The following is a 16,000-nucleotide window of genomic DNA, read 5'->3' on the forward strand; positions in this document are numbered from 1 at the left end:
CATTCTCTTTTACTCAAAGAGACAGCTTTTCCTTCCACTAAACTGTTCTGAGTGGAAAGCTTATGTAATTAATTCCTACTTTTGATAACTAGTTAAAATACTCTTGAACATGGCGTAATGTTGTATTTGAAAGTTGCAGTTAAAATATTTATCAGCTGCCAGAGGATTAGAATACAAATGAAATCAAAACCTTTTGTTCCTCCTGCTTTTAATATCAGGTCATAACCTTCTTGCTGATAGACTTTACAGAGAATGAAAAATTTTTAAACTCATATCAGACAAAACCTTCTGACTATCCTTTTTTGCATTTTTTTCATCCTTCAAAAATGCATAATGAGAAAATGGACTTGGGGACACAGGGAGGGGGAATGGTAAGCTGGGACCAAGTGAGAGAGTGGCATGGACATATATACACTACCAAATGTAAAATAGATAGCTGGTGAGAAGCAGCCGCATAGCACAGGGAGATCAGCTCAGTGCTTTGTGACCACCTAGAGGGGTGGGATAGGGAGGATGGGAGGGAGACGCAAGAGGGAGGAGATATGGGGATATATGTATATGTACAGCTGATTCACTTTGTTATAAAGCAGAAACTAACACACCATTGTAAAGCAATTATACTCCAATAAAGATGTTTAAAAAATGCATAATGATTTTAGAGGGACATATTACACAAAAGAAAAATAACTATGCCTTAAAGATGTAGCTGAATATTAAAAAAATAACATATAACAATTCAAAATCCGGGCTTCCCTGGTGGCGCAGTGGTTAAGAATCCGCCTGCCAATGCAGGGGACACGGGTTCAAGCCCTGGTCTAGGAATATCCCACATGCTGCGGAGTAACTAAGCCGGTGCACCACAACTACTGAGCCTGCGCTCTAGAGCCTGCGAGCCACAACTACTGAAGCCCACGCGCCTAGAACCGGTGCTCCGCAACCAGAGAAGCCACCGCAATGAGAAGCCCACGCCCAGCAATGAAGAGTAGCCCCCGCTCACTGCAACTAGAGAAAACCCGCGCACAGCAACAAAGACCCAACACAGCCAAAGATAAAATAAATATATTTTTTAAAAAAATCAAAATCCTTTTATTGAGTCTTAAGAGGTCCAGACTTTCATATATGAATGAATATATTATTATTCTGAGGACAAAATTCTGTAAATCTTAAATATTTAATCAATACTGGAATATATATACCTTTTTATACTAAAATCAAGGATGTATTATTCTGAAGATAATAAAGTGTTTTCATATGGCATACTATTTTCAAATTTGGATTCATTTCTGTGGATATAAAATCTTAATAGAGAGGAATGCTATGGAATATGGCTAAAGTATTATTCTTGTCCTTTTTTAATTTATAAATTTCATAACGCAAATGTGTTTTTAAGAAAAGGAAGTAGGTGAAGTCAAATAGCATATAAGTGTGTAACCTAGTCTCAAACTTAGATGTTTAGTAAAAACCAAATCCTTAATCAGGGTGGTTGGCAACTTAAAATCTCTTGGTTGAGTTTGTCTCTAATATGAAACTGAAGTCTTATGAAATGCAAATGAACTTTGAAATGCTAAACTTTAATCCACAATTTAATCCAAAGCTAAACTTTGCTTAAACTATCAGCTTTTAAAACAGAAATAATAAGCAATAATACAACAAGTAACTTTGCTAAATATTCTTATCTTATGAAGGCCATTATATTTACAGCTATATATAGCTGTATATAATTACACACAGAACATGATTTATCATTAACAGGCCCAGGAGAAAAAATATATACAGCCATTCCCATATATAATTCTTTTCTGATTTGCTTAAAAATAATTTACTATGACCAATTCAAATTTTCCTTCTTATTTCCATCCCCACCCCCCACCTTCCAAACAAAGCATTGACTGAGTCACTGTACATGAGATGAGTTCTGGTTTGGCTAAACTGTGACTTGTGACTAAGACCTTGTTATCCTGAGTATTCCTCCTTTATCGGCCCACATGAAATGATACAAACTAATTAAATATCATGTAAGAAACGTTGTAATTAAGTTCCCAAATAAATGTCATAGATAAATGGTGACATTCACAAGAGAACTAATGAGGATAGGTGATCAGGTAAATTAGTGTTTTCCAAAGCATGAGATGCACAGCATTGTAAGAGAGATTCTATGAGGCAGTACTGGAAAGTGGCATTAAATAAGATTGAAACACTAAATGAGAAAGTTATTTTCTTTTCAGCTTTTTTGTTTATTTCAATGACGAAGTTTCAAAATTTCAATTTGATGCAAATATGTCATTAATACGTAGCATGTGCTTATCATTTTTTTTTCACCCCACAGCAGGAAGTACAAATGCAGTCCCCGACAATCACAAATTATTCAGTGGAGTTTTCCACATTTGGGGAAATCACAGGGGTCAGCACAGCACATCCAGGGTGCTATGGATAAGCCTCGATGGGGGAAAACCACCTTCATGATCCTGGTATCTCCCTTTCCAGGTAAGTATTTGATTTATTTCTTAAACAAGGACAAGCAGGCCTCAAACTCAGAGCCTTTGGCAAGCAACAAAATCTAGCTAGAATTTTGTTTTATTTTGCTTACATCATAGTGACTTTCTAGCTTCTGTTTATGCCCAGTCAAACTGGTTTTTCATTTATGATGATTTACTTTTCAAACAAATTTAAGAATAAAAAGTGCATCAATTGAAAGAAAGTACTAAATAAATAATAGTGCAGATGGTACGCATATCTGGCAACACTCATTAAGTTGTGGGAAACACTGAGGTAGTATCTTGCAGAGGCTCTTGATAGTTGTGTAGAATTTGAATAAGCAATTGGAGGAAAGACAAGGGGATGAAAGAAGGACCATACAGATGAGGACCGCAGGATGAACAAATACCACAGTCAGCAATAAATCTGGCAACAGCGAGAGAACCACCCTGGTGAGAATCACAGGTTCATATTCAGCCAGCCTATCAGTCCGTCAATCTCTCATATTGAGTGAACTCCTACTTGTCAAGCATATGATGCACCCAATTAAAAGCTAGTTGTTTTCTAATTCCTTTAGATACCTTATGTAAAACAGTTGTAATGAGAACAAGTGTGGTATAGTGACTTTTATGGGATTTGAGGCGAGAAAAACAGGGTTTGAATTTCATCTTTTAATTTAACCTTGGCCAAGTCATTTAGTCTTTCTGAACCTGTTTTCTTATTTGTGAAACTGGTATCATAAATACCGACTTTGCCTGGCTTTTATAAGGATTATCATTAATAAAACAATAGCTAAAATGTATTATTTACTTTCCAGACACTGTTTTAAGCTTTATATATTTTTACCTCTTTTAATCTTCACATGAATCCTGTAAGGGTGTAGTCTTATTACAACTACTTTACAGATGAGGAAACTGAGGCACAGAGAAGTTAAGGAGCTTACCAAAGGCCACAGTCCAAATAAATGGTTGTGCTCTTATTTGAACCTAAGCTATCTGATTTCAGAATCATTGTTTGTAACCAATAAGCTAACTTCCTCTTGGCATGATTGTAGAGCCCTTTTTTTTATTATTTTAGGAAGGGTGTGGTGCCTTGAAAAGCACAGGCTTGGGCAGAGGCCATTCTCATGTTCAACCAGTAGTATATCTGAAGTGGCTACTTGATTACTATACAATTATATATGATTTTTGTGTTAAACAAACTCCATACTGAACTAGGATAAATTATGCAAAAAGGAAACATATATGATAAACTATTTGTTACATATAAATGTTATTAACTCTGACTAAATAACCTACTGATTACTTATAAATGTTACTCATTTTTACTTAACAAAAGTCAGATTTTTCCCTTCAGATTTCAAGTCTGTAATATTGTATATGCTGTGGTAGCAGAAGCTCTAAGTGGCAAAAGCCTGAGAAGTATTTTTATCCACGCACTTGCCTTAGTAGAGTTATGTCCTGGCGTTTGCCCATCTCAATTTGTCTTCTACCTATAATCTTATTCCACATTATCTCCTCAGCTAAGACAAAATCCACCAAAGGGAGAAAGGGCAATGGTCTCTCCTTCCCTGTCAATCTCTTACAGTGTGAACTATACCTGCTTTCAAATCTGGTTATAGATATCTGAATGACTAAGTTTCCAGCAAGAAAAGCATCTATTTTGCTTTCTCCCCTCCATCTTCCTTTTACTTTTCTCTTCTCTCTTCAGAAACCATCAGGTATGCAAAGGAAATAAAAAGAGTCAGAGAGGATGCCACGTTTTTAAGCCACTGGCAGAAACAGGGAACTCAGGAAGAGGAGAAGATTTGTAATTTTACAACAGAGTTTTACGTCCAATTTTCCCACAGTTTAGATACTAGAGGATGGGGACTCCTGTGACTGACATTTCTTTGAATCACTCCTCAGTGCCCAGTGCGGTAGCCCTGCCAACAGACAATGGCAAATGCATGGATGTTGAAATCTAGGCGTAACAAGGGTAAATTCAGGACACGGTCTGGAGTGGGTTCAATGGTGACATCCCCCTCCCCCTGACTTCCTTGGAAAGATATGTGTACCTAGAACCAGTGAATACAGCCTTATTAGAAAAAGGATCTTTGCCAGTGTAATTATGGATCTTGAGATGAAATCATTCCAGATTGGGGTGGGCCCAAAATCCCAAGAAAGTGTCTTTATAAAAAAAGAAGGCACAGACAGAAGAGGAGACACAGAGGGGAAGGCCGTATGTAGACACACAGGGAAAAAGACAATGTGAAGACAGAGGCAGAGATTAGAGGGATGTATCTATAAGCCAAGAAATGCAGAGAATTACTGGCAATTTCCAGAAGCTAGGGGGCATGTCAGGTCACCGATGCTCTCCAAAAGATTTTTAGTGAATAAATTAATTTACTAATTAATCCAGAGGGCCCTCGTTTCTTTATAAAGTCAGATCACTGAATTAATGAGGATTTCTATCTTAAAAATCCTAGTATTCTAGAAATGTGTCTTCTACAGGCAGAATAAAAGAATAAAAAAGGAGAAATACACACAACTTTAAGAGAATGGGAAACGATTAGAAATGTTTTGAGAACATGCTTTTTCTTTTTTTGCCAACCTAATCAGAGCCTTCTCTGGGAGCTTCCTCAAACTAACTGGGCAAGGGAGACTTTTTTTTTTTTTAAATTAATTAATTAATTATTTAATTAATTTTGGCTGTGTTGGGTCTTCGTTTCTGTGCGAGGGCTTTCTCTAGTTGCGGCAAGCGGGGGCCACTCTTCATCGCAGTGTGCGGGCCTCTCACTATCGCGGCCTCTCGTTGCGGAGCACAGGCTCCAGACGCGCAGGCTCAGTAGTTGTGGCTCACGGGCCTAGTTGCTCCGCGGCATGTGGGATCCTCCCAGACCAGGGCTCGAACCCGTGTCCCCTGCATTGGCAGGCAGATTCTCAACCACTGCGCCACCAGGGAAGCCCCGAGGACATGCTTTTTTGATCTACATTCCACCTTTCTAGGGAGTAAAGCAACAGACCTCGATAACTCTTCTCTACTCTAAATCAAGCCTGCATTTGAGATAATGTACCCACAGTGCCTTTATCTGATAGTCACTCTCCGAGGACCCACTGCCCATATGTTTAAGAGGTGTTCAACCTTCCCCTGCCTATAGGTTGTTTTGTTCTCCTTCTGTTTCTCTGTCTTGGCTCCACTAATTTTGAATGTTTGTGTGTGTGAGGGGTGGAGATGGAAAGGGAGCATTGCCCCGCTAACCAGGAATCTGGGCAGACTCCTGGTCTCATCAGGCGCCGATGGAAACGTGTGCAAACTCATTATATCAAGTGGAGTCCATGCTTAGCAGGAAGCACCTTGAGGAACGAGAGAGATCTAGGGGGGATGGCTGCCCAAAGAATGAGTTTTATAACAACATTTCTAAAGGACTTAGTATAGAACTGGTTAATCAAATGGCAAATGCAAAGGGCAGCAGTAAGTACCCTTCTTTCATTACCTTGCTTTCCAGGGTGTTTCATTTTTCAAGAAATGGCTTTGTGGGTGTATTTTTTAAACTACTTGGAAGAAAGCCACTTCAGACTGTGTTTAGAAGCCAAATAAATACAGGAGTCTCCAGAACTGAGATGCAGAGGGCATTTTATTGCATGAATCAAGGCAGAATTAGGAATCTAAAGTGGCGCATGGGATTGACCACAGACTTCTGTCTAAGTGCTAATTTTAATAAACCATGGTCCTTGAATGACATTTTCCACATCAGGCACTGCCTGGGTGGGTGTCAGTGCAAAGTACAAATTATTTGAGTTTAATCTTCAACTGCTGCACATTTTGCAGATGCGTATTCACTTTTATTCTTGTTTGTCTTGGGGGCAGTCATATTATGAGATGGATGAGGCTTTGGTTTGCCAAAGGTACTTTTCAGACATATACTGCCTACAAAATAGGTTCTACTCATCAGAGCCCAAAACACTACCACAAAAAAATGTTCTTCTTATGAAGGAAAAATGACCCTCCTCTTTAAGTTCCTTTATGTGGTGACTAATTAAATAAAATTATTAGTTTGCAATTATGGTGTGAAATTCGACTTTTTCTAGATAACCTTTTTTATGTCGTGCCTAAGATGATTACAATAAAAAAAGGGGGAAATGGAGGTTCTCGATGTGTTTCTAGACAACAGTGGGCCTTGGGCGTCCACAGTCCCCACTTGCTGTGTCATTCTACCTTGGAGGTCTCCCAAGAAGAGACTTGGAGACTGTGAGTCACCTGTAGCTGCTTGTTCTTAAGGACTATGGGTATGCCAACAGTACATCCAGTGTTTATAATGAACGGGATCTGATAAGGCTCTTACAGAAGATTGCTAGCTTTTCTACTCAGGGTAGTTTGACTAAAAGTACAGATTACTTCCGGTCACAGAGGCCAGAATAAGGGAAGTCCTTGTTGTGAAGACACGTGTGGACTGGACCTGGAAAACTGTCAGGAACCAGGGGATCTCTCGGTCCTGCTACTCTCTCTGTCTCTCCTGAACAACTTAATCTTGCTCGTGGGGTCTCTCCATTTCCCCACATAGTCTCTCTCCATTCTTCTTCTACCAACTCTGCTTACTCATAATACCCGCTTCCTTATGCCGCAGGCATGCACACCAATCACCGTGGCTGTCTCAGACTCACTCTAATAAAACCTTGCTACTACAGTTCCCCTGACTTTCTGGTTTGTTTGGGTTTTCTAGTTCAGATTACCCAGAAGGGAATTTTATTGGCCTAGATCAACATTCTCTTTCTTTTTGTTTTCAAACAAATCTTTATTTGGAAACTCAACACTTAATGCACTCATTTTAAGTACACAACCCAATAATATTTAGTAAATTTATAGAGTTGTGTGACCATCACTATACTACAGTTATAGAACCTTTTCTTCAACACAAAAAACTTCCTTGGGCCTTTCTGCAGTCAATCCCCAGGCCCATCTCCAGGTGCAGGCAGCCACTTACCTGCTTTCTGTCCCTATGAAAATATCCTTTCTGGATATTCCACAGAAATGGAATCATATACGTTGCATTTTGAGAAAGACTTCTTTCACTGTATGATGTTTTTCAGATTCATGCTATTACAGAATGTATCAGTATTTTGTTCCTTTAAATTGCGGAATAGTATTCTATTATACGGATATCTCATGTTTTGGAATATTACAGATGCATTCCAAATGGAAACTCCAATGAGATATTCTATTTCGCCAGTTAATGGACATTTGGATTATTTTCAGTGTTTGACTATTATGAATCATGCTATTCTTAACACATTAACCACACCCTGTTTTGATTACTATAGCTTTAGAGTAAGTTTTGAAATTGACTGTGTTCGAGTCTTCCAATCTTGTTGTTCTTTTTCAAAAGTGTTTTGACTATTCAAGGTCCTTTTCATTTCCATATATATTTTAGGATTAGCTTATCAATTTCTATGCAGAAAACCTGCTGGTATTCTAATAGGGATTACACTGACTATTTTATCAATTATTGATCAACTTGGAAACAACCACCGTCTTAAAATATCAAGTCTTCCAATCCACAAACATGTAATGTTTGTTTGTTTATTTATTTATTCTTTGCAATGTTAAATACGTATTTGAATTTTAATCGTGAGGTTATGCTGATGCCTTCAGTTTCAATATGATAATGCAGTGTTTTTTTCCTTCCCCCATTCTGTATTTGTATCTCCCCTTTTCGCATTGAGAACACATCTATATGTTTTTTCAATCTTGTAGTACCAAGTATTTAGATTTGCTATATTCATTTCAATAAAACAAACTCATCAAGTGAATTTCAGGATTTCTTTGCAGTCTTTTTCTTTTCTCTCCCCCTCTCTATCTGTTCTACTGAGGAGGGTGCGCAGTTAAGAGTATGTTGTTTAGGGCTTCCCTGGTGGCGCAGTGGTTGAGAATCTGCCTGCCAATGCAGGGGACACGGGTTCGAGCCCTGGTCTGGGAAGATCCCACATGCCGCGGAGCAACTGGGCCCGTGAGCCACAATTACTGAGCCTGCGCGTCTGGAGCCTGTGCTCCGCAACAAGAGAGGCCACGATAGTGAGAGGCCCGCGCACCGCGATGAAGAGTGGCCCCCGCTTGCCGCAACTAGAGAAAGCCCTCGCACAGAAATGAAGACCCAATACAGCCATAAATAATTAATTAATTAATTAATTAATTAATTAATTAATTTAAAAAAAAAGAGTATGTTGTTTAAAGTACTTGGATTCTTTTTGTTTCTTTTTTTGTGCTTTTTTAACAATTTTATATATGGTTAGGTAAAGTGTTTCTGTTTGCATTTAATTTTTCTATTTCTGTCTTTGTTGATGGTTATATACTTAGAAACAATTATATTTTTTATGAAAATTGATGGTAGATTATTACAGTATAAAACCTAAGGAAGCAAATGTTCAAAACATTCATCACTGGCTTTTAAAAATTTTTAAACATACAGCAGCAACACACTCACATTCTACTTTTCTTTCCCCTGCGATTCCATATTTCTTGTGAACCCTTGAAATGGCTTTGTGTGGCTAAAGTCAGAATCAAAATGATGTCATTTTTGCATCTCACTAGCACTTTCCCACCGGCAGTAATGTTTTAAAATCTGATTTCTTTGCTCAAGTACCAGATGTAATTGTACTAATGAATAATTTTCTTTTTTGATCCTTAGTGGGCTTGTCTGAATCACTAAAACTAACAAGTGGTCTTTTCACATAATACTAAAATAAATGTATTATTTAAATTGTGTGTGCATTACATTAAAAAGGCATAAATTGCCTTTCCCTCCCTGCTCTGCTGTGTCTGGCCTGCTGGCTCACACCTGCCACATCTCCCAGATGTGCTCTGATACCAGGCTCCACATTGTGAATGTCCAGAGCATGTGATCAGAATAGGCTCAGCTCTGCTTTGGCTTTGGGGGTCCCTTAGTTCTTTTGCTCCTCTTGCCTGGAAACTGACCCCATGATGTGCCCTTTTTAGGGTCCCAGACACCCACTAGAGCCCCTCCAGGTGATGTGCCAGGTACCACTGACTAGTCTTACTTAGTTCAGTTATACTCATATGACTACCTGCATTTTTATTTTCTTTTTTTATTTTTCTTTTTTTATTTTTTTTTTAATTTTTTTTTTTAATTTTATTTATTTATTTATTTATGGCTGCGTTGGGTCTTCGTTTCTGTGCAAGGGCTTTCTCCAGTTGCGGCGAGCGGGGGCCACTCTTCATCGCCTCTCACTGTCGCGGCCTCTCTTGTTGCGGAGCACAGGCTCCAGACGCGCAGGCTCAGCAGTTGTGGCTCACGGGCCCAGTCGCTCCGCAGCATGTGGGATCCTCCCAGACCAGGGCTCGAACCCGCGTCCCCCGCATCGGCAGGCAGACTCTCAACCACTGCGCCACCAGGGAAGCCCTGCATTTTTTTTAAATTAATTTATTTGTTTATTTTTGGCTGTGGTGGGTCTAAGTTTCTGTGCGAGGGCTTTCTCTATTTGCGGCGAGCGGGGGCCACTCTTCATCGCAGTGCGCGGGCCTCTCACTCTCGCGGCCTCTCTTGTTGTGAAGCACAGGCTCCAGTCGCGCAGGCTCAGTAGTTGTGGCTCACGGGCCCAGTTGCTCCGCGGCATGTGGGATCTTCCCAGACCAGGGCTCGAACCCGTGTCCCCTGCATTGGCAGGCAGATTCTCAACCACTGCGCTACTAGGGAAGCCTGACTATCTGCCTTTTAAGACAAAAAACCCAGGGAGGTGGCAGCATGCAATAAAGAAAAGAACACAGGGCAAGGAATCAGATATGCCCAGTTGTTAATGCTGGTACTCACTAGCCCTACTGATGGGGACAAATCTTTCTTGATAATTCACTCCGTTACCTCATTAGATCACTGGCTTATGATAAAAGGCTATAACTCAGGGACAGCCAGATGGAAGAGATGCACAGGGCAAGGTATGGAGAAAGGACGTGGAGCTTCCATGTCCTCTCTTAGTGCACCACTCTCCTCAAATCTTCACATGTTCACCAACTCAGAAATTTCCATCTAGATATTTAATTTCTCACAGAAGTGTTTTATAGTTCAGTGTACAAATCTTGCATTTCTATTGTTAAATTTACTCTTAAATACTTTATTCGTTCTGATGCTATTACGAATGGAATTATTTCCTTATTTTTTGGATTGCCATTGCTAACATAAAGAAATATGATTTATTTGTGCATATCTTGTATCCTCTGGTATAGAATACTCTTTATTAGTTCTAGTAGCTTTATTGTAAAATCTTTGGGTTTTCTACATAGATAATGATGCAGGCTACTGAGAGAAACACATTTATTTCCTCCTCTCCAGTCTGGATGAATGATTCTATCTGTCCCTTTCTATCTATCTATCTACCTATCTATCAGCTTATTGCACTGTCTAGAACCTCTAGTTATAATTTTGAATAGAATTGGTGAGAGTGGAATCTTTGATTTGTTCCAGATCTTAAGAGGAAAGTATTAAGTCTTTCACTCTTAAGTATGATGTTTGCTGTATGTTTTACATAGATATCCTTTACCAGTTTGAGGAAGTTCCATTTTATTTATATTTAATTGAGTTTTAAATATGAGTGGGTGTTATATTTCGTCAAATGCTTTTTCTGCATTTACTGAGTCTACTAATATGGTGTATTACATTACTTGATTTTCATATATTAAACCAACCTTGCATTCCTGGATAAATTCCATTTGTTCATGCTTTATATCACTTTTCATATGTTACAGATTTTTTTCTAATATTTTATTAAGGATATCTGTATCTGTGTTCATGATGGATATTGGTCTGTAGCTTTCTTTATTTGTGTTTTCTTTTCATTCTTTTCTATCTTTGGTGTTAGGGTAATACTGGTCTCAGATAATTATCTGTGCGATGTTTCCTCTACATCATGAAAGAGTTTGGGAAGAATTAGTATTACTTCTTTTGTGAATGTTTTGATAGAATTCACACTTGATGCCATCCTGCTTGGAGTTTTCTCCATGGGCCCATTTTAAATTTCTAATGCAGAATCTTAAATTGCTTTAGGTCTTTTCAGTCATCCTATCTTCTTGAGGCAGTTTTAGCAATTTGTTTCTAAGAATTTTTCCATTTCATCAAAGTTGTCTAATTTTTTGGCCAAGCTCACCTTTTTGTGCCAGGTGATATCATAGATTATTGCTCAGGCTTGGACTGATCCTCCTTGGCATCCACTCATTTGTGGCTATGGAGGGATAGAGTATCACTGTACAAAGCAAAGTCGCTAAATGGTCGTCCCATTTGGTAGAGACTAAGAGAGAATATAAGTAAGGCATTGTTCTTTGGTAGCTGTGGGCTGGAAAACATTCTGAGTTTAGTTCTATCCAAAATACTAGTTTAACATTTCAGCACAAATTGTTGTACTTACTCTTGGATTGGGAACTTTGTAATGTTGAAATAGCATTTGGAAGTGGAAGACTTGTCACTGTTTCTCTTGTAGTGATGAACTCAGTCTTCATGACACCTTTGGCTGTAGATCCTAATTATGTAAAAAAGAATGAGTAGTCATCAGGGGTGTAAACAATCACTAGATCATATCATTAGTATTAATATAAACATCCAGTTACAACTTGAAGATTAGTTAAAGTCTTCTGATCAAGATATAGAAATCCAGTGTTTTGATGTCTGTCTTTTGGTGAATCAGTTAACTACATTTTTAAAAGTGGAGGGACATTAGACTCTCCTACATGTCTGATATAGGTTACTTCACTTGATCATAACAGTAATTCTATGAATTAAGTAGTAATTATGATCATAATTTTACGTGATTCTGAAAAGTTATATAATTTTCCCACAGTCACAGAGAGCCAAACCTTTCTGATGTAAAACTTAGTTGCTCAGCTACCCTAGAAAGGGGGTGGTAAGGCAGTAGTAGTAGTTGAAAGTGGTAGTATGATTCCCATGCTATCTAGGAGAGAATTTTCAGGTAGGTGGAATAGCAGGGAGGAGAGAGATAACAAGAAAACAGAATAAACTTTTAATTATATTTAGTTCATTTTTGGGGGGCAAAAAGGAAATTCAGCAACAAAGAAAAAATAAGCTGAGTTTTCAAAAATAGCATTGGAATAAGATTACTTTAAATAATCTATATTTGCAAAAATATTATAAAACAAAATGATTGATGACCTTCAGTCTTTTCAAAGTCTATCATGGGGAACACTGAGTTAGTAAAGATAGGCATGCTGGTTAGTGCACACTTAGTGTTAGCTAGATACAATGTTGGCTGGAGATGGGGAGAAGACAGTTTAATAGACTCCTATCACAAAGAGGTCTGGAAGCCTGAACTACTGGTGCCTTCCAGAAGTGCCAATCAGCTTTCATTCTATGGCAATAAGCATCTATAGTGTAATGCAAATTCTTAGTGCACTTGAGAGATTCATGCTGGAGAAGTTTAGAGTTTGCAGGAAGACCTCATAGACAGTGGGTAAATATGTCTTCAGGCAAAAAGCCTTTAGAAATTGGTATGCTAAAGAAAGTGAATAAATTTGAATATAGGCTATAGGATTAACATTGCATATAAGAAAGTATGAGTGAAAATGGTCACCAACTTCAGAGGAATCTTGAAGTAATAAATTGAGAGGGAAATATTTGAGGAAGAAAAGAAATGTCTTATTATATAAGGAAAGCAGAAATTGATCTTTGTAATAGTATGGAAGTGGGAAAGGTACAGAAACTCAACACTTGAGGACGGAGGAACGTGGGGATAAAGATCTTGCTTCTCACTGGAACTCCAAGAACATATGCTTTGAAAACACCAGAACAGGAGTTCTTCTTCAGAAATCTTCAGAGAAGAATTCTTCTGCTGAGCTAAAACTGGAAACCATGAAAAAGCTATCCTGATGGCCTAAAGAATTCCCTCATATAAAGCAGACTCAACAGTCTTGGTGATGGGAAAAAATAGAATGTATAGCTAAGGAAGATGTGAGGAGCTGCCAGTTTACGAAAATACAAAGAGAAAAGGAGAATAATGGAGTAGCTGGGGGTACAATCCCAAAAATTTTATTTAGAGAGTTGCTTATTATTAATGTGGAATATACTTCACAGATGAGAATAGAATTAGAGCCCACACTCAATTCAGGACAGGTTGTCAATTACACATGTCAATTAGGCCATGGAAGGAGACAGGAATGTTTTGAAAGTGATCCAAATATTTAGAAATATCCCTGGTGGACTATGAAAATAGAATAGAATGAAAGATGTATTGAATGAAAAAAGTGAATAGAATGAAAAATGTGGAGACTAATGCTGCCACAGGCATAAACTTTCAAATTTTACTGGTGTACTAAATATTTCAAATCCTAATCTCAGAAGAAAAGAAAATGGGTAACCTACATTTATTAAAATATGAGAATCATAGTCTTATATTAACATCTTCTTGGGAAAATGTTCCCAATTGCACTTCAGGTTCACAGGTAGTAGATTCTGGACTTCTGCCAAGAAGTGATTGACACCTCAGAGCAAAAGGAAACCAATCTCAAAGCTGTTCTTTAAACTTATACGGTTTGCTCTCTTTCAGTTTTTCTGTCTGGCCATTTTCCCCCAGAAAACACTATATATCAGCTGTGGTCTACAGGTGTGACTCACACTGTAAGTCTAGGTAATAATATATGTATCAGATTTGATAAACATTATTTTGCTTGAGCAATACTAATTTAAATCACAGCATCAAGATAATAGTGGCTTTACCTTTAGGGCTTGTGTTTTTGAAATTTATGTTAAGCCTTAGAATTTGATACAGGTGGAATGCATGAAAGACAAAATATGAGGAATTTTTAAACCATATTTAACTTGGAATAAAGAATCAAACACAAGAGATGCTGGAGAAAGTCTCATCAATACCAGAGTGTAAATGCAGAGAAGAGACTTTGACTCCAAACAGAGCCCTAAGTTAGAACCGTTGGCTAGAACTAAGCAGAATGAATGTGAGGAATATGGGCTGTTTTATAATTTGTCTTGGTATTTTCAATGTGAGATTCATGTTGTATGTTTTGAGAGATTAAATTTTTGGAAGTAAGCAACAAATGTGAACATTAATTATATTAGGAATTTAAGGTGTGTTTACAACAGACTGACTTGAAAGGGAGGATTTATGGAGTTAAATTGCGCAGCCAAAGGGATTAAGCAGTTTTATTCCTTTGAAGTTACATAATTTGACTGACAGTATTGTTTTGTCCAATATACATAACAAAAGCTCCTTGTGTGGTCACTTTGTCTTCAGAAATAGAATATGGGATAAGTGACTTTTTGACAAAATCAACATTTACTAAAACATATGCTATAGAATACTAGTACTTTGGTATGTCACTTTGTTTATGTTACAAAACACTTTTATAGTCAAATTATTTGGAGCTGCATAGATTTTGACTATAAAAAAACTTTTATAGTCAAATTATTTGGAGCTGCATAGATTTTGAAGTCAACATTTACCAAAACATATACTATAGAATACTAGTACTTTGGTATGTTATTTTGTTTATGTTAAAAAACACTTTTATAGTCAAATGATTTGGAGCTGCATAGATTCTGAAAAAACATCAAATGAATGTCTTTGTGTTAGGATTACTGAGAATTTTTACAGATGTTATTGTGCATTGTAAAAGCCTCGGAGGGTAGTATTTTCTAAAACACTTGCCCAGGTAGTTCCATTTTCAGGGATCATTTTATGGGCTAGTGCTTCATAGAAATTATGTACCCATAACAATGAGGGTAGTCTGGGGTAAAATTAATTAATATCCTGATTCATTTAAGTGACTTCTGAGGTAATATTAAAGAGCCCATAGAAAGACTGTGAAGGGCCTAAATGTTTATACCAATGATCCTAGGAAGATGTGTCAAAGCAGTGGCAAAGAATGGAAAAGAAGCCTCTTGAGGTTTTGCTCAGATTCTTCTGAACGCCTCCACTGGAGTGAAAAGGAATACCTCAGAATGTAAATAAGTTAAAAGGGAAAAAGATGTGAAGGAATGTCAGCCAGATACCTGAACAATTCAAAGAGAACTAAGACGTCGTTCCCTCCAGTACTCACTCCTGAGGAAGAGGAGCTCAGATCATGCAACCAGACTATCCCGGTGTCCCCAAAGATTCTGGAGAAGCACAAAATGGTGCTGGTGAAGGAATGTACATAAAGTAGGACTATAGCTTTCAGTGGGAGACAAGAAGAGGGGAAAGTTTTATTTCTATATAGATTTAAATTTCCTTTTTCTTTTCCATATTATTTAGAGGGTAAATTAAGGTAGGCATTGAGGGTCCCTTGGAACTGTGTGTTTAGCAATGTCCTACCTCTTGCAAAACCATCAAGCACCATGTAGTATGACCCCAGGAAAGTAGGCCAGAGCAGACTACTGAGAGCTCCCTGCTGTTTAGGCCTGGCCTAATAAGGTGTTTAGGTGTCTCCAGATCTATCAATCCTCTAACCCAATTTACCAAGGTAAGCTCATATAGGAACTTGGGACTGATCCTAGGTCATGAATAAACTTATATCTGTATTTAGAGTGGCTTTTTGCATT

At 37.9% G+C, this 16,000-nt stretch overlaps 1 protein-coding gene and 1 long non-coding RNA gene across 6 annotated transcripts in view; one reads left to right on the forward strand and one right to left on the reverse strand.

The window, feature by feature from the left end:
• LOC309661089 overlaps window positions 1–16,000 on the forward strand; it is a 155,293-nt gene that overhangs the window by 125,933 nt on the left and 13,360 nt on the right. For both annotated transcript variants that reach the window (XR_014263851.1, XR_014263852.1), the window contains exon 3: window positions 2,327–2,484. This is a non-coding gene — a long non-coding RNA (uncharacterized lncRNA). The remainder of the gene's footprint in view (window positions 1–2,326; window positions 2,485–16,000) is intronic.
• EMCN (endomucin) overlaps window positions 1–16,000 on the reverse strand; it is a 96,946-nt gene that overhangs the window by 35,992 nt on the left and 44,954 nt on the right. For all 4 annotated transcript variants that reach the window (XR_014263845.1, XM_082462368.1, XM_082462366.1 and 1 more), the window contains exon 4: window positions 11,865–11,975. Coding sequence is in view for 3 of the 4 variants with exons in the window: in XM_082462368.1 (XP_082318494.1) it covers window positions 11,865–11,975 (111 nt within the window). In the remaining variant the exon portion in view is untranslated. The remainder of the gene's footprint in view (window positions 1–11,864; window positions 11,976–16,000) is intronic.

This window comes from Balaenoptera physalus (genome assembly GCF_965194825.1).
Source record: "Balaenoptera physalus genome assembly, chromosome: 5".
Lineage (NCBI taxonomy): Eukaryota > Metazoa > Chordata > Mammalia > Artiodactyla > Balaenopteridae > Balaenoptera > Balaenoptera physalus.